This window comes from Crinia signifera, chromosome 4 (assembly GCF_055691185.1).
Source record: "Crinia signifera chromosome 4, ASM5569118v1, whole genome shotgun sequence".
NCBI classification, from domain to species: Eukaryota; Metazoa; Chordata; class Amphibia; order Anura; family Myobatrachidae; genus Crinia; species Crinia signifera.
Window position 1 is genome coordinate 175,688,300 of NC_139220.1, and position 20,328 is coordinate 175,708,627.

The 20,328-nt window shown below is 40.8% G+C and overlaps 1 protein-coding gene across 8 annotated transcripts in view; it reads right to left on the reverse strand.

Moving 5' to 3' along the window:
- Nucleotides 1–20,328, reverse strand: part of MAGI2 (membrane associated guanylate kinase, WW and PDZ domain containing 2) — an 838,547-nt gene that overhangs the window by 628,777 nt on the left and 189,442 nt on the right. For all 8 annotated transcript variants that reach the window (XM_083183055.1, XM_083183056.1, XM_083183054.1 and 5 more), the window contains exon 2: nt 7,871–7,987. In XM_083183055.1, the coding sequence (XP_083039181.1) occupies nt 7,871–7,987 (117 nt within the window). The remainder of the gene's footprint in view (nt 1–7,870; nt 7,988–20,328) is intronic.

The following is a 20,328-nucleotide window of genomic DNA, read 5'->3' on the forward strand; positions in this document are numbered from 1 at the left end:
TTATACTAGGAACAGTCGTGTGAGCGACGCTGGCATTTTTTTTACGGATATTTTGTGGATCGCGCACAGCAACGTTGGCACTCAAAGGGTTAAAATAGATCTTTGCTCACAAAGAAAATAATGTCATTATTATAGTCCCAGATGTTTAATTAAATCCATTCTACTGTATGAACAATAACATATAATAATAGATGGACCTTATTATGTGTCATAACAAATTCTGCCATGTTTGCAAAGGGCATGCATAATTGTCAATTATTGACTATTGTCAATTATTATCACTGTTCATATACTGAATTCTCTTATGTTCGTTTGTTACTCTGCCCTGGAGTTTTGTTATTCACAAAATATATTCCATGAAACTTGCAAACACAGAAGCGGATAATTTATCATTTCTTGTAATTATACTCAGCAGTTCTTCATACCTCTGCTAACTTATAGTAAACGTTGTTTTGTACTTTCTCATACATTGTTCTTATTAGTAATGTCAGGTGTGCTGTAGGTCACATAAAGATGAAGTGAACCTCAATCTGTCATGTGTTATTCAGAATCGCTTGACAAGCTGTATTTTTCCATGTAACCATTAAAGCTAGGTACTGCGGGCATGGTTTTCAACTAATATTGTATTGTCTTAACAAAGCTATATTTGTTTAAGAAACTTTGGCCCATATGGTTTTACATTGGTTAGCATCATTACAGAATTAGTTTCATTTTCAATCTGTGTCATACTTGCGTACTTTTTAAAACTAGTTTCAGGGAGATTATAGTTGGTAGTAGATTTTTGCACAGCGCCCCATTGAAGGGGCATGTCATGCTCCACTTAAAGGGTGTGTCTAGTTCCAAGCATGGGTGTGTACTGCTACATCTGAGAGGAATCTTTTAAAATGACTTATATCCAAATGTAGATTAGCCCCAAAGCCATTAGTAAGAGCTACTATTAATTTATATCTCTCTGCATGCTGATTTGTAAGTAGATGACATTATCTGATGGCAAGTGAAGAACATGTACAATCTGTTTATGCTGATTGATTTAATGATAAGAAAAAGCAATATGTTTAAGTAAAGCACTATCTTGCCATTCTGTTGAAAATGGTTTCTTATATTCAAGGATCTTTCCCAAAATAACGAACATAACAAATTGCTCAAATTATTTGCTCCCAGTCTGTAACTCACGTCTGTCACAGACTGAGGTTGGTGAACCGCTCTGGGCGGTTGTTCTGACACTGGTCAAATGGCTGGTTTAAATGTTGCTGGTCAGCTGTATTGCCTTCGCATACCAAGGTGTTAGCTTATCCTCCAAGCAGAGGTCTGGAGTCTAACCTCATGGCAGTTTTCACTGGGGACCTCAGCAAGGAGGTTTGGACTTTGCGGCATCCACACAGCAGGTCACAGCCCTCTGAAGGAAGTACCTTGGTGATCAGGGAAGTAGCAGGTACTGTAGTCTAACAGTGAGGGTACTGCTTACTGATGGTTATGAGGAGGACTTCTAATAACCTATGGGTGCCAATCTGTCAATTGAAGATTGCCCACTTGGCTCCTTGATGAAATTGAAAATGGCCAACTTGGCATAAATAACTGAAGATAGCCGACTTGGCGGTTACAAGACTGAAGATGGCCGACTTGGCGTAAATAACTGAAAATAGCCCACTTGGCGGTAACGAAACTGAACATGGCCGACTTGGCATGTACAACTGAAGATAGCCCACTTGGCGGTAACAAAACTGAAGATGGCCGACTTGGCGTAAATAACAAAAAATAGCCCACTTGGCGGTAACAAAACTGAACATGGCCGACTTGGCATGTACAACTGAATATAGCCCACTTGGCGGTAATTCAGTAACATAGAACCGGCGACTGGGAGCATAGCAAAACCAGAGAAGACAAAGTCTGGGGATAACTGCATGTAGCTCTAGGATAGCACATGTTCATTAAAATTTTGCTACTCACAGGCAAAAAAAGCCTCACTAACCCTTTGAGTGTCAAGTGATTTTATCACAAGAGGTGTGAAAATTGCAAAGCAAACATTTTTATTTATCATAATGACTTGTAATGTTTACCTTATATAGGAAATATCTTTTATTACACAACATTTTTTATTTTAATGTACATAACAAATGTGAGAGATGCTGGCATTCTTAGCGGATATTTTTAACATCTCGCACAGAGATGTTGGCACTCAAAGGGCCAATGCTTAAAAAAAACATGATAAAACAGGCATATCAATGGTATATAATAACAAATACATTTGATTAACAAGAGCAGTCATCCATGTCAGGTATAAAACTAGAAGACGGGTGTGCATGTGATATTTATAGTACTGTATTGATAGGTAACCCAGCATATATAATAGGCTGGATTAATGTAAGGAGTGGCTTACAAATTAATACACTTTTTTATAATAAAATATGTAGTGGAGCATAATAGAGTACCATAGGAGAATTATGATTAAAGGAAAATGGAAAAAGGTGATACAAAAAGAGATGGTTTTGACAGAGGCGTCCACTTTCAGATCAAACTTCCCATTGCGGCAGTTGGTAATAAGCCTTAATAGATACTTTAATGGATCATCCAAAGTGTCCACAATAGGGTCCTCTATATGGAATTATTGATCACCTTCATTTTGCCATGATGCTGAAGACAGCACGATGAAATGTATCTATTATATGTATCTATTATAGGTGCAGTAGATAAACCTGTATAGGTGCTTTGATGGGTCATCAATTATGCCCACAGAGTAGTCTACCTGGAGTAAATAGCCACTTAAAAGGTGTTTTCTCAGTTGTGCCTGTGTTCAGTTAAGTAGATATAGAAATATATAAACCCTTTTTAGCGGAAGTCATTTTATTCTAATAGAATGCAAGAAGGAGGACAGGTGTGCTGAAATAATTATTTAGGTAGTATCTATACTCTAATATTTAATAAAAACTCAAGTAACAGTAAACTGAAGAAGCAGCATTTATAAAACAGGGACCACTGGTAACAAAATACATAATATGCTAAATGTGATTATCAGATATTTTCATTAATTATATAATCTTCAGGAATAAGATGTGATAAGTGATAGAACTGTTTCTGTTTTCACAATGTCTTATCTTAGTATGTATTAGTCAAATGAAAAATACACTGACTTATGGTTCTAGTCCTTATCAATATGGTAGTTTTATCAATGTCCAATTAGTACGTACACTACAGAATTTAGAAACATTTATTTTAATTAATAGCCACAAAATGATAAAACCTCCAAATTCTAGCATTAAGTTAAATGTATCATCTTGCAAATGATCTAGTAATATATTATTCATTTTTTTCCCGAAGTAATAAAACAACCCAGCTGCATTTTTTGGAATGTAAAATGAAAAACGTTATGGAAATACCGTAATATAACTTAAAAGGGATAACTCATTAATCTGAGTGAGTAAAATGGAAAACATAAAACCAATTGAAATACTTTCTCCAAACCATCAAACGGTTCACATTCCAGATTCAACATTCATATAATGTTATAGTAAAGTGGTACTATCAATTAAGAGTAGTCTAATTTTTTTCATACACAAACAAAAATAAAATCTCTCTTGCTGATTCACATTATTAATTAAGGCAACACATGTCCTATTTAGCTACTGGATCAAAAGGATGATCCATGAGAACTAGATCATAATTATCAAATGTTATGCCTATTTCCACCACTAACCATACTAACCTACTTCTTTAGTGTCCTTTCAGGAAGGAGTTACTACTTTGAGGGTGGGGACAAACTAACTGGTCATTAGGTCCTGCCCCAACACAGAGATAGACCCATAACTCGGTATTGGGAGGGGTGGAGCTAAATGACAAAATGCATAATTTAGTTCCACCCCCTTCCTGTGGTCCCCCACAATTGTCGGTGAATCTTACACCATCTTGTTCAAATGCGGCAGAGCTGCCTATTCTTCTGGGGAGGCTACCCCTAAAATCGGTTGTCTCTCGCACCTCCGGGAGTGTAGAAAAATATGCCAGTAAGTACTGCTGAAGAAACACACTGATATAAAAAGAATAGGCTTGTCTTTATCATCATGTTCTAAATTTTAAGTTTATCTTTACATCCCATAACATGGCACAACCTATTTGTAATGTATTTATGCACCACCAGTACAAGAGATTGTATTTGGTAAAAGGCATTGCATGAAGAGTACATGGAAAGGACAATAAAAACGGTTAACTAAAACATGATTTATCTATGCTTACGGCTTTGAACATTTATGTCTGGAGCTATTCAATTACAAGCGCTTTTCCTTGCACTGTTGATCCACAGATAACCCAGAAATTTGGGCAGAAAGTTCTATTTACTGTGGATCTTTGTGTGAGTCTCAGGAGGGGTGGGAAAAAAAATATGTGTTAAGGGCAGCCTGTGGCTTCCACATACTGTCATTGAATACCCTCTGGGCACTGTTTCAGAGTTTATTTATGCATCAAGGCTAATTGAATCGTGCCCTTAAATTATGTCTTAGTCCTAGTGCATTTTACACATTTTCTTGTTGCATATTACATGTAGAAAGTTTTAATAATAGTGTGTACCGATTCAGTACGGGATCCCGGCGGTCGGTATCCCGGCAGCCGAAATGCCGACAAGGGGGGGACGTGGATCGCCCCCCCTTGCGGGTTCGCTGCGCTCCCCATGCAGCGGGCCCAGTGCCTCGCTACACTCTGCACACTAATTTATTCTCCCTCCAAGGGTGTCGTGGACATCCACGGAGGGAGAATGTGTCGGGATTTTAACTGCATCCCGTGTGTACAGAGGCAGCCAGATAGAGAGGGCAGGCAACACTATATAGCGCAGATCTGCACTATATAGTGTAAATTGTGCCCCTCTGGCATGCCGTGCGATGCGAGTCCCGATGTCATCTGATCGCGATGGGACTCGCATCTCACGGCATATCCTGCCGTGTGTACACACCTTAAGAAATAGCTTTACAACAAAGAACCAACAGGGACAAATGCTGCATTTAGCAAATAGAAAATAACGGTTAATAAATGCATCAATAGATAAAAAAGATGTTTGTTCAGTTAACAGCATTTGAAGTATAAATATCCACATATGTCATATTAATACATAGAATTCTCTCACTGAATGTTTCTGCTTTTAAAATGCATATAGTTCTCCAGGCGGGTCTTTGTTAATTGACCTGAAAACTACATCAGCAGTTAAGAGAGCATCTATAACACACTATTGCATCTTTTACCGGACAAGGGAACAAAATAAGTGACACTAGTGCATTGATTTTAAACTGGTTTCTACTCTAACCAGACTGTTCATTTAGCCCCAGATTGCATGGCTGTCCCGGCAAAACCCATTTTGTCAACTTCATTTAATCTAGACAGATGACACATCAATGAAGTAGCTCTATTGTCTAGAAGAAATGGAGTGTAGTCTTGTATGTAAACTGATTGCTTTACTTGTGTACAGCTTTATCCTTTTCTCTTACTTTCAGACAAACTGATAGCTGACATGCTTGGTAAATTACTCTTGGCGATATTTTAACAGATTAAATATAAAGCGCTACCAAAACAAAATGACCTTTAAAAGGACAGTTTAACTCAATAACGCTTAATACATGCACACTGACATTTTTTTTATCCCTCTGATAGGCATGCAACAATTGCAGGGATTGACCAATAAAACTAGGTAACATTGATCTGCACCAAAGACAGTGATTCCTGTACACATGGGGATTTTCATATAAGGGAGAACGAACCTGCATATGACAAGCTAACATTGGACACTAGTAGTAGTAAGTAGTGTACAACTCACATCCAATCATGTGCCGCCAATGTCATTTTAAAATGCTCCTTTTTCTGACTATCTTGCACTTAAACAAACATAATGATTTCAAGTATCAACTAAAGCTGTGTACACATGGGGGCGATAGGGGCTGAAATCGCTGGAAATATGGTCGCTGGCAACCATATTGCCAGTGATGGGAGTGTACCCAAGCGATAAATCGCCGGGTGCCCGCACCCGTTTTCAGCACTGTTATAATCGCTGGTTGCAGGAGCTTGCTCCTGCGACCAGCTGATTACCTCTGCGGCACCGCCGGCAGAGGTTCCCTTTCATCAGCGACCATCTCTGGTCGCTGATGAAAAGGAGAAACTGAGCCATATATTGCTCAGCAACATATTGCTAGCAATATACAGTATTGCTGAGCAATTTATCTCCCCCGTGTGTACGGGGCTTAACTGATTTAATGTCAAAGGGTAATCCAACCCTTTAAATATCCAAAGACCAATGAAAACAATCAATTTGTAACGAGGAATTTGGTAATTGGAAAAACACAAATGTTGTATTGTTCTTTTTTTAAGTGTGACAATAAGATCGTAAAATTATAATAAAGATTGCATAATGTCAGAGAATGCAACAAACTACCGTATAAGCAAACTATTTCTAGACTGTTTATACACTGCAGCTCTGAAGGGCTGTATAGTCCTACAATGACCATCACACAAAGCATCTTACAGGTTGCTTTTAACACAGGGACACAAATCAATACAGACGCGTAAAAGACATGCATCTGATAAAGTCAGTTTTTCAGATGGCTTCTTGATTTTGGCAGCTAAGACGTGCTATGCAATCAATGTGACAACATTAGTCTACTGATGAAATCTAACAAAAATTAAACAAAAAGAATCATTAAGAATCTATTTTTTTTCAGAAACTTCAAACAGTTTGGATGTAGGCTATTACAGTGGCTTCAAACTTGGCCCTCGGGACCCCACACAGGTCCCATTTTCCAGCTCATCGGCAGGAACACTGTGCATCACCTACTGTCATATTTTAATAATCCACAGGTGACCTGAAACAGGAACCGTGTGAAGTCCTGAGGACCGAGTTTGAAAACCTGTCACCTATTGTAATTAATAACATGTAATGTAATTTTTTTATAAAAAAAACTAAACAAAATAAAATATGCTTAAAGGGATGTTTCTTTAAAATTTAATAGTTTCTATTATGTTTAGACAGATTTGTTGACAGTAAATTATTGACATATTTCAAAAGTCTATGTTTTCTGTTTCCAAATAAAGAGAATAAATGGTCATTAGATGTTAGAACTGCAGCAGCTATTTCTGTAGCCATAATAACCAATGTGGTGCTAAGGGGCCAGGCAGAGGGGAGGCCCAACACTGCATGTGTAACCACTCTGGGTAGTTATCGCTAGACACGCCCCTGCCTACAGCATTTTGTGTCTCTGCCAGTCATATACAATGCAATGTTCAGTATCCACCAAATTTGCACCTCATGTTATCAAACTTTCCTAACCAAATCAACATCAGAGTCACCATGACAACGGCCAGCTCAATGTCTTGTTGTCAGTTTAAATGTGCTGGAAACTACAATGTGCTGTAATATGAGTAATTCAATGATGGGTAGCCTATAATCAGACAAAGTATAGAAAGACTATTGAAAAGATACAATAGGTTTGCAGAATCAGCTTTTTCCAAAACATTTAGGGCCAGATGTATCAAGCTTCAAAAAGTGATAAAGTGCAGACTAATAACAAGCCAATCATCTCCCACCTGTCATTTTTTAAACCCAGCCTGTGACATGGCAGGTATAGGCTGATTGGCTGGCTGTCTATCACTCTCCATTTTATCCCTGTTTGAAGCATGATACATCTCGCCCTTAGAGTGAATCACAGCAACTTGGTATTTTATTTCTTTAACACTCCTAACAATAAAACTACCTTATACAGTACAGTATTTATGTACATTTAATATCAGATAATGCGGTAACTAGCTTTATTTGAGGGCGCATTAACTAAGGAATTGCTGCTTTACTTACTGTAGGTATAATAAATAAAGGAAAGTACTGCATTTCAGTAACTTATTTAGTACTCACATGGCACTGTTCGGAGGTAGAGGTTGTCTCGAATGATTTGCTGAAGTTCATGGTCTACTGAACCCTTCTGGAACCGTAAATTGAGGTAGCGACGAAGGTCTTTGTCAACTATGCCTCCTGTAAATTGAGTAGATATAATAGTGAAAACATTAGCACCAAAACAAATGTCAGAGATACAGACAACAGCAACACTGTGTATGAATTTTGACTTGGGAAATAGCTGAAGGCTGATTACCTTTCAGTTTGTGACATGAGGCATTATAGCAAAAGTATGGCAGGGAGGAAATGTCCCACATTTAGCACCGTTAGCACCCCTCTGTATACTAGATGCTGGATACCCTGACTTCCAATATTGCTGTGTTCTTATTAATCTACATTGATATGTTTCAGAGGTATTATCTGTACTCCTAGGTACTGTAAGCAGGGCCGGTGCAAGGTTCCTTGGCATCCTAGGAAAAGCTACTGTAAACAATGCCACCCTTGCTCCTCCTATACCCTCCTCCGAACAGTGGCAGCACCTGACATGTCAGTGTTCTGCACAAACTAGAGTCTGTGGCTGATAAATCCCATGGCCACCAAAAGCATCAAGTGGTTTTAGATGAAGAATATACTTTCATATTTGTATTTTATTATTTTTAATAGCAATGATTCAGTGTCCCTAAAGTGGAACAAAAGAAAGCGCCAGGGGATGGATCTTCACCAAAAGTTTTAAAAACTAACTAGAATTATTTTAGAAAAAGGAAGTGTAAATTCTACCTGTATTAGACATTACTGTGTTCTGAATTACAGCCAAATTCTACATCTTGAGTGATCTAGAACTGCACCCACAGCATTCCTCTTCTACTTCCATTACTAAGCAATACATTAAAGATGAGGAAGTCTCACATAAAATATTAAGCACTTCACCAAGTGTAATATACGCAAGAACATAACCAACTGTCTGTATTATAAAATATGTTTTAGTATGTAAACCAATACATTTTAATTTTCAGTTTTCCTTTCTACAATATTATTTAAAATGTTTCTTTCTCCCTTCAAAATATATATTCAGAATACATAAAAATATCTTGTTTCTTACCATAAATAATAAATGTAAAAACATCATTTAAAAATAAAACAGTATTTTTTTTGTATAGCAAAAAAAGTTAAGCAAATAAATAAAAAACTGGATACTATTGTCAAGAGCGCTCCTTTGTACTGAGATACAGAAGTCAAATGGTAATACAGTACATACAGGATAAACAATGATGCACATATGATGGCACAGGGAAGTATGGTACAGTGTACCAGTATGAAATTAGTATCCGGTACGCCGTACACCATATTACCATACTGCAGACAGGACACAGTTTGAAACATTTTCATGTCTGACATAAAGGGATAAACTGCAGGGAACAAGCGCATAGAGAATGTGGCAGAGACAGGACAGCCAGTGGTTGGTGGCACAATAAAGTTTTTTTTGTGCAGACACAGCGGCATGACATCATGATATTGCACCACTGGACACTGCGCAAAGATGGAGAAGCAAATGATGCATGGAGGAGAAGCTGTGTAACCCAGATGGGGAGGCTGAGAGACATAGGGGACAAAACAATGGAGTAATGGGGAAGAAGTCTGGAGAGATGCTGGGCTGCAGAGACAAATGAGACAGGTGGCTGGAAAGACAGGGCAGGAGGATGTAAAACAGGATGCATGAGAGACACAAGGGGCTGGAGACTGGAGTATATACTGGGGTGAAACAGGGGACATGAGTCTGGTTGAATCTTTAATGTATGATGACATTGATTATATATTTCTATACAAAGAGGCATCATCCAGATCAGGCGCTCTCCTACAAGAATAGTGAATACAACTGAAGACATTTCTTCATAGGCCTCCTATTGCAGAGTATTGCCATACACGTAAGTGTATTCGGAATGGAATAGAGAGGAATGAGTACTCTTTACTTATCACGGCGCCCATCGCGGGCATTGAATGCACTAAAAAATCGGGTGCGATGCCCGCGATTTCCCATAGGGAACAATGTTAAATGTCTCAATTGACCCGATTTTCATGTTCAATGCCTCAATTGACCCGATTTTTCCATAGGAAACAATGTTAAATGGGCCACAGAGCCCAAATAGGCACCCTGAAGTGTGAAATGGCCCCCACAATTGTTAACACCACCCCACGATCAACGTGAACCCGAAGCGTGGCGAGCGCAGCGCGCCCGCAAGGGGCGGCGGTACGCGTCCTACGACCTTTTCATACCCCCACTATCCACGTCGGCGTGGAGTTGAGAATAGAATAGTGTGGCGAGCGCAGCGAGCCACCAAGCCCGAAGCGTGGCGAGCGCAGCGGATGCCTGTGAAGCCCGCGAAAGGACGCGTTTACCTGTGAAGGTATCCGCGTCCCCTCGCCACGCTTCGGGCTCGGTGGCTCGCTGCGCTCGCCACACTATTCTATTCTCAACTCCACGCCGACGTGGATAGTGGGGGTATGAAAAGGTCGTAGGACGCGTACCGCCGCCCCTCGCGGGCTCGCTGCGCTCACCACGCTTCGGGTTCACGTTGATCGTGGGGTGGCGTTAACAATTGTGGGGGCCATTTCACACTTCAGGGTGCCTATTTGGCCTCTGTGGGCCATTTAACATTGTTTCCTATGGAAAAATCGGGTCAATTGAGGCATTGAACATGAAAATCGGGTCAATTGAGACATTTAACATTGTTCCCTATGGGAAATCGCGGGCATCGCGTCGGTCGCGTCGCACCCGATTTTTTAGTGCATTCAATGCCCGTGGGCGCCGTGCTAGGTAAAGAGTACCGAGGAATGTTCCAAAAGTGGAAGGGTAGGCATGTCATGCTGACATGTTCCCATTATGAATGGCCACACCCCTCAAAACATTTTTTGGGGGGGCTTGCGTGCTTAACACAGTACCCGTGAGTAAGAAATACTTGCCACAATGCTAATATGCAAGTACAATCTCAAAGTAAACCAATAACAACAAACAGGACACTATGGTGCAGTATATTTACAGACGTTACAAAGCGTGTAAGATGCATGCTGCTGTGTGTGTGGAGAGCAGCTGACCTCTCTTACATATCACAAATGTATTGCTATAATAAGGAAGACACACTGACTAAACAGTTCCTACATGGATGATAGTCAGTGCAGCTTCCTTTCTTTATCAAGCATAAGCTCAGAGGAAAAAACAATGGAAATTCCCTTCTTAGTGATCACCCCCTGTAAATATATACACAGTTTAAGTGTGTTGCTATATATAAGGAAAATAAAAATTAAAAAGATTTGCACTTTTAAAAGGACCAGGGTGCCAAGAGGGGAGAGGGTGCTAATTACCTGGGCCCATGTCTGATTGAGGGGTCCTTGTCCCATTACTTGTAAGTAGGAGTTGCAGCAGCTCTTCTCCTCAGCCCAGCACCAGTGTGTGCTGGGTGCAGTGTGGCCAAGGAGGTGCTTAAAGTACTATTTTTTCAGTATTTTATATTAAGGGTGTTTCCGATGATTAGTACACCTGCGTGAGAAATACCTGGCCCTGGTCAGGCTCACTACCAGGGCTGCCATCAGAGGGGTGCTATGGGGACAGCAGTCCCTGGCCCCGCCACTCTGACAGAGGGTAGGGCCTGGGCAACTATCCCTGCACCCGGCACGGCCACCAGCACCCTCCTTACACAGCCGCACCTGCTGCCGTGGGTTGCCTCAATAGTTGGGGGCTGAGCTACACACACACACATACAGTAGGTGCCGATTTATGTTTTTGCTGGTGGGTGCTCGAGCCAAAAATATAGAGGAGTGGCTTCATGGGGAAGGGGTGTGGCCACAAAATAATACCAATTTATATTATGGAGCACAGTTGTCTCCAATATTCAAATAACAGCAACAGAGTTCCACATACATAAATGTCCTCATAGTGCAGGTACATAAATGCCCCCACAGTGCAGGTACATAAATGCCCCGCAGGTACTCCGCAGACAGAATACACTCTTCCCGGCATACTGTTTCCCAGATGGCAGGTCCGGCGATGTGGATGCTGCAGCCGCAAATTAGCAAGTTAATATGGCGGCCCAACATCGGGACTTGGGCCCATGGGTGCTCATCAATTTTCGTGGGTGCTCGGGCCCTTGAGCTCCCACAGAATCGGCACCTATGCACACACAGCCCCCTTCATTGGTGATTCAGCACCTGCCTTGCTGCCATTCACACAGGCACAGGCAGTGTAGTGGTCAGCAGGAGTCTGGAGCCCCCAGAGAAAGCCCCCGCTGCGCAGCATATTGACATCATGCCATGCCCAGAGCCACTGCAGAGTCAGGCATTCTGATTGAGGAGTGTCGTCCGCCCACCCGCCCCTGGTGGACCCCTCCTTCACCTCCAGGGACCAAGTTCCAGACTGTGCATTTGAATGATATATTATACATATATTAAATGATACTGCACAGCACTATGGTGTACTTTCTACAGTGCATTGCTGTTATTAATCTGGTAAATTATAATACATGTACAGTAATATATATATATATATATATATATATATATATATATATATATATATATATATATATATATTTGGGGAACAGACTCTTGTTTCGCGCCTCCAACTTAGTAGCTAATTTATTTGGGCTGCCTTACCTACAAGGACCCCTGTTGGATGGGGACAAAAGGGAATGTGGATGGCAGTTGTGGGTTGCTGCCCTTTTTTTAGACCTTTAGTGATTGGGTCTATATAGCTTTTTAACAAATTTTAAATTAAAAAGTAAAGTCCAGAATTTATAAATATTTATTAAAAAGTCTCTTGTTCCACACTTCAGTGGTGATTGTTTCAGACCATAAAACGTTCAGTAATATATTTCACAATAGCGAATAAACGCTAAAATCCCCCTGCATCACTCCGTGTGTGGGGACATAGCGATGCATGGCTACACGCATCGCTATCACCCCAGCAATTAATATCCAGCATTCTGGATAAATCTGTAATCGGCGGTGTCAGGGCCAGTGTTCTCACAGAGAACACTGGCCCCCTCACGCTCAGTGGCACATATCTGTGCAGCACTGTGTGGTAAGGGATCTGAGCAATCTAGCCTCGTTCAGAACGCTCATCTACACATGTGTAGGCCCCTTAAGGTTTATAGTAGCTTTGAAATGAAACTATAGGGTGTACGTATTCTACAGTATGTCTATGTCATCTCCCCTGCGTAGATGGCTGGACAGGTTGAACTCATAATGTTTTGAGTACTGCTCTGCACTAGGGTAAAAAAATGATATATTTTTTGTTTTTGTAATTTCTCCCTGCCTCCGATAGTTGCCTTTAGAAGATAATATTGTTTATTTTTGTGAGTATCCTGCTTAATAGTCATTGTATCTGTTTTTACAGGACAGATACCATAACACCATGGATATTTAGTCATTTGGATTTTGAAGGCTTCCTATATTTGCTTTCCTCACCTTTTTTTCTTTTATTGTTTGTTTTCATTTTACAGATCACATATTGGTACTCTATGTCAGGGGTGTCCAAACTTTTTGCGACGAGGGCCAGTTTTGGTGAGGTGAAAATGTGGGGGGCTGACCATGCAGCCTGACATTCTTTGAATCATTAATCACATCAGAATGGTCCCCCCACTCTGCCCCCGTTCACTTTATGTCCCCCAGCCTGCCCCTTTACTGTATATTCCCTAGACTGCCCCCCCTTCTCTGTATTTCCTACAGCCTGCCCCCATTCACTGTATGTCACCCATTCTGCCCCTTCACTGTATATTCCCCTGCCTGATCATCTTTCTCTGTATGTCCCCCAGCCTGCTCCTCCTTCATTGTATGTCCACCATTCACTGTATGTTCCCCACTCTGCACCCATTCACTCTGTCCCCGAGCCTGTCCCCCCTTCTCTGAATGTCCATCACTGCCTCCATTCACTGTATGTACCAAAGCCTGACCCTCCATTCACTGTATGTCCCAAAGCCTGACCCTCCTTCACTGTATGTCCCAAAGCCTGACCCTCCTTCACTGTATGTCCCCCAATCTGCCCCCATTCACTTTATGACTCACATTCACTGTATGACTCACATTCACTATGTCCCAAAGCCTGCCCCCCCTTCTCTGAATGTCCATCACTGCCTCCATTAACTGTATGTCCCCCAGCCTGACCCTCCTTCACTGTATGTCCCCCACTCTGTCCCTATTGACTGCATGTCCCCCTGCCTGCTCCCTCCCTTCTCTGTATGTTTCCCAGCCCCTTGTGTGAGCCAGAGGACGGAGAGGCAAAGCAGGAACTGCAAGGACAGGAGATGCTTGGGCTCCCGCTGCCGCCCTCCTCCACTCTGCATGTTATGGGAGCAAGCTTCCCCCTTTCTGCACCCCCTCCCCACACACTGCTGTCACTGTGATTGCGGAGGAGGGTGATATACAATTGCAGGGGTTGGATGCATGCTCACCCCAAAGACGCCAAACACATCTCACTGTAGCGGCACCTCCTCACTGCTGCAGACAGCAAGTTAAAGGCACGCTCGCCGGGGCTCTACCTTTAGTGCTGTGTGTCCCGCATTTGATTCTCCACACGCTTCTTGCTGGAGGCTGCGGGCCGCTTGAAATGACAGCACGGGCCGCAATTGGCCCCCGGGCCGGACTTTGGACATGCCTGCTCTATGTTCATTTCAATATATATGTATCTCCTTTGACTTGTAAGATCTGTAATGTATGTTTTTTTTATTCTTCAATAAAAATAAGAACAAATAAGTAAAAAAAAACTGTCCAATGTAATTCAGGAGATATAAGGCCTAATTTTACTACAGTGGCAAATTTCAAATGTCAATTGTACATGTAATTGTATGTCATTTACAGTATCATAGTACAGTGTTCCTATAATTAACTACCTATACTGTAGACTTTTTAAATCTACTTTCTATTTAAATAACCCTCATATGTAAAGATATTCCTTATTATGATTTATGATGACCTTCTACTGCTTTCATTGGTACCAATTATTGAGCAGAAACTGATACTTATGTTACTGAATGGCAACACTTGTTGCAGACTAAGATTACAATAACAGCATGAACTATAGGTATTTATAAATACCACTAGATGTTCCTGCAACTGATACTTTTATGTGAAAATAGTAACATTTGTTGCAATTCTATATGATGTCTGCTATAAATTGAAATCGTGTTCTCACTGCAGATTTTCTTGGGAATCCGCTGTTTTCTGCCTCCCTTTATTTTAGCAGGATTTGGGAATAAATCTTTTATCTCAGCACAGACACCTCTACATCTGTACTGCCTAATTGTGTCCAATTGAACGGATTATTTTTTCACTCTAATTCCCTTAGATTAGAGTTATGAGTGAGCAGATTAGTTCATTAGCTGGCTATACCAGGATGTGAGTTTCCATACATGGTATGTACTACACTGTTCATTATATATTCACAAGCTCCCAACCCCACATACAATTGACACTATTGGGTCACAAATTAATGGATTTTTTCCCCCCTATTTAAGTATTAATGTATGTTGGTGTTTTGTTTGTTGGTTGAATATTTCAACAATACAATCATAATTAAAAGCTAAGTTTTAATATTGCAATATTGTAAGTGTGCCCACAAAAAGAGAGAGAGAGAGAGTACTGTTTTTGCTTTTATTTCTATAAACAATACTATACTCTCTAGGAAGAACCTCCACGTGAGTGGTTTATATGTCAGTATCACACTTGTTATATTGTGGACATTTCATACGTATCTCGAGACATGATTCTGATTTTGATTCAAGATATATCATGAAGTGCAAATTTCCCTACTTCCCCTTTTCCCCCGATTATTGCTTTCCAGCACACCAAGATAAAAATATATGTCAGAGCAAAGAGTGTGATGTGACATGTTGACATGTCAGTGATAACATACTGAATGTTAGCATTATCGCATAGACATTCTGAATGTTGACATCATAAATACATCCCGAGAACAAAATAAACTACCCCAATGTTAACAAACCAGCACTTCTACCTGCCCAGGTACTGTACCAGCCCCAAACAGCCAAGCTACTATATGAATCACTCCCAGCAATCAATGACAACTCTGCCTTAGACCTTAGAATATGTAGTATTGGAAAAAGCAAGTTTCAGGTATCATTCCTAAACATCTTAAACAGATTGCTCTTGCCAATATCTTACAGGAAATCTGTTGCTACTTACAGTAAATATTTGATTGAGATCACCGCAGAAATGTATTGTCCAATAAGTGTGGAGAAGTAATTGGATAGGTGGGGTAGTGAAAAACTACAGGGACCCACACTGTATATCTGCCACCCATAATGCCTCTGCCGCCATCTGCAATCAGAGCAGAATACCATGGTACCGTACCCACATGCTGCTTAATGAATTATCTGCTGTCTGCAAGGAATATGAAGCCCTAGAACGCAGTGCATGTGAGTTGGCATTCCAGACACGGAACTAAATTGTGCTCCTCTCTGAGCAGGAATAGGTATAAAGAGAAATCACGGTAGCTTGTAAGTTCCACTGTTGCAGAAGCTGTCATATAAACTCCCTGTTGTAAAATGCTGGATAATTTAAAAAGAGGATGATATTATACCAATTGATTTCTCCTAAATGCTAAATATATGAAAATGAATTCATTACTGGTGACAAATAGGGATCTTAGCCAAGTGTGTATTCATTGCATTATTATCTACAATAATGTTCGCTAAACTGTCATAATAATATATATTATGTTGTGAACAGTGTCGAACTGGGATATAAAGGTCCCACCAGGGGAATTCCGTAATAGGAGGTGTGTGGCAAGCCACCACAGAGGCTTGGCTAACAATTAGAGAGCGCTCAGTCAGGGTCCCTTAATAAATAAATATATATATATGGATGGCAGTTGTGGGTTGGCGCCCTTTTTTTAGACCTTTAGTGATTGGGTCTATATAGCTTTTTAACAAATTTCAAATTAAAAAGTAAAGTCCAGAATTTATAAATATTTATTAAAAAGTCTCTTCAGTGGTGATTGTTTCAGACCATAAAACGTTCAGTAATATTTTTCACAATAGCGAATAAACGATCCCAATGCGTTTCGTCCCAACATGGGACTTCATCAGGGGTTCGCAAAAAGCATTGACATAATTTCCACAGCTTTCATGAATTGACTATGACTGTAACCAGATGTTATGAACTAGGTCCTTAGAAATTCAAAGGTACACTGTAGCTTTAAGACCTTTTTTTCCTCAATGGTTCAATCGGTATAATGAACTTTATAAGTCCGCATGCACACGAATGAATAGCTTGGTGGGTTGAGGGTTTCTAAGGTGTTATTCCCGATAGTCTATTCAAAAAACTGATCCAATTGGATGGTTCTGTTAGGTTATTATTACCTATGTGGAATCAGGTGTATGCACACTCAATATGCCATCCTTGGACTGCTTGGATTAAGGTTCTTATTGACAGGTGGACCCTCTCATTATGAGGCCGACCTGGACCAATATATGTTCGAAGACAGGTACAGTCAGTATACAGCTGTATATGATTCAGAATGCGGTTTTCACTGTCCTTTCTGAGGTGTGTGCCAGTGGAAAGGTTCAGTGGGAACCTGGGCCCATGTCTGATTGAGGGGTCCTTGTCCCATTACTTGTAAGTAGGAGTTGCAGCAGCTCTTCTCCTCAGTGAGCACACACCTCAGAAAGGACAGTGAAAACCGCATTCTGAATTATATACAGCTGTATACTGACTGTACCTGTCTTCGAACATATATTGGTCCAGGTCGGCCTCATAATGAGAGGGTCCATATCGGGAATAACACCTTAGAAACCCTCAACCCACCAAGCTATTCGTTCGTGTGCATGCGGACTTATAAAGTTCATTATACCGATTGAACCATTGAGGAAAAAAAGGTCTTAAAGCTACAGTGTACCTCTGAATTTCTAAGGACCTAGTTCATAACATCTGGTTACAGTCATACTCAATTCATGAAAGCTGTGGAAATTATGTCAGACAGAATACACTCTTCCCGGCATACTGTTTCCCAGATGGCAAGTCCGGCGATGTGGATGCTGCAGCCGCAAATTAGCAAGTTAATATGGCGGCCCAACATCGGGACTTGGGCCCATGGGTGCTCATCAATTTTCATGGGTGCTCGGGCCCTTGAGCTCCCACAGAATCGGCACCTATGCACACACAGCCCCCTTCATTGGTGATTCAGCACCTGCCTTGCTGCCATTCACACAGGCACAGGCAGTGCAGTGGTCAGCAGGAGTCTGGAGCCCCCAGAGAAAGCCCCCGCTGCGCAGCATATTGACATCATGCCATGCCCAGAGCCACTGCAGAGTCAGGCATTCTGATTGAGGAGTGTCGTCCGCCCACCCGCCCCTGGTGGACCCCTCCTTCACCTCCAGGGACCAAGTTCCAGACTGTGCATTTGAATGATATATTATACATATATTAAATGATACTGCACAGCACTATGGTGTACTTTCTACAGTGCATTGCTGTTATTAATCTGGTAAATTATAATACATGTACAGTAATATATATATATATATATATATATATTTGGGGAACAGACTCTTGTTTCGCGCCTCCAACTTAGTAGCTAATTTATTTGGGCTGCCTTACCTACAAGGACCCCTGTTGGATGGGGACAAAAGGGAATGTGGATGGCAGTTGTGGGTTGCTGCCCTTTTTTTAGACCTTTAGTGATTGGGTCTATATAGCTTTTTAACAAATTTTAAATTAAAAAGTAAAGTCCAAAATTTATAAATATTTATTAAAAAGTCTCTTGTTCCACACTTCAGTGGTGATTGTTTCAGACCATAAAACGTTCAGTAATATATTTCACAATAGCGAATAAACGATGCCAACGCGTTTCGTCCCAACATTGGACTTCATCAGGGGTTCGCAAAAAGCATTGACATAATTTCCACAGCTTTCATGAATTGAGTATGACTGTAACCAGATGTTATGAACTAGGTCCTTAGAAATTCAGAGGTACACTGTAGCTTTAAGACCTTTTTTTCCTCAATGGTTCAATCGGTATAATGAACTTTATAAGTCCGCATGCACACGAACGAATAGCTTGGTGGGTTGAGGGTTTCTAAGGTGTTATTCCCGATATGGACCCTCTCATTATGAGGCCGACCTGGACCAATATATGTTCGAAGACAGGTACAGTCAGTATACAGCTGTATATAATTCAGAATGCGGTTTTCACTGTCCTTTCTGAGGTGTGTGCTCACTGAGGAGAAGAGCTGCTGCAACTCCTACTTACAAGTAATGGGACAAGGACCCCTCAATCAGACATGGGCCCAGGTTCCCACTGAACCTTTCCACTGGCACACACCTCAGAAAGGACAGTGAAAACCGCATTCTGAATCATATACAGCTGTATACTGACTGTACCTGTCTTCGAACATATATTGGTCCAGGTCGGCCTCATAATGAGAGGGTCCACCTGTCAATAAGAACCTTAATCCAAGCAGTCCAAGGATGGCATATTGAGTGTGCATACACCTGATTCCACATAGGTAATAATAACCTAACAGAACCATCCAATTGGATCAGTTTTTTGAATAGACTATCGGGAATAACACCTTAGAAACCCTCAACCCACCAAGCTATTCATTCGTGTGCATGCGGACTTATAAAGTTCATTATACCGATTGAACCATTGAGGAAAAAAAGGTCTTAAAGCTACAGTGTACCTTTGAATTTCTAAGGACCTAGTTCATAACATCTGGTTACAGTCATAGTCAATTCATGAAAGCTGTGGAAATTATGTCAATGCTTTTTGCGAACCCCTGATGAAGTCCCATGTTGGGACGAAACGCATTGGGATCGTTTATTCGCTATTGTGAAAAATATTACTGAACGTTTTATGGTCTGAAACAATCACCACTGAAGAGACTTTTTAATAAATATTTATAAATTCTGGACTTTACTTTTTAATTTGAAATTTGTTAAAAAGCTATATAGACCCAATCACTAAAGGTCTAAAAAAAGGGCGCCAACCCACAACTGCCATCCATATATATATATTTATTTATTAAGGGACCCTGACTGAGCGCTCTCTAATTGTTAGCCAAGCCTCTGTGGTGGCTTGCCACACCCCTCCTATTACGGAATTCCCCTGGTGGGACCTTTATATCCCAGTTCGACACTGTTCACAACTATATATTAGTATGACAGTTTAGCGAACATTATTGTAGATAATAATGCAATGAATACACACTTGGCTAAGATCCCTATTTGTCACCAGTAATGAATTCATTTTCATATATTTAGCATTTAGGAGAAATCAATTGGTATAATATCATCCTCTTTTTAAATTATCCAGCATTTTACAACAGGGAGTTTATATGACAGCTTCTGCAACAGTGGAACTTACAAGCTACCGTGATTTCTCTTTATACCTTTTCCTGCTCAGAGAGGAGCACAATTTAGTTCCATGTCTGGAATGCCAACTCACATGCACTGCGTTCTAGGGCTTCATA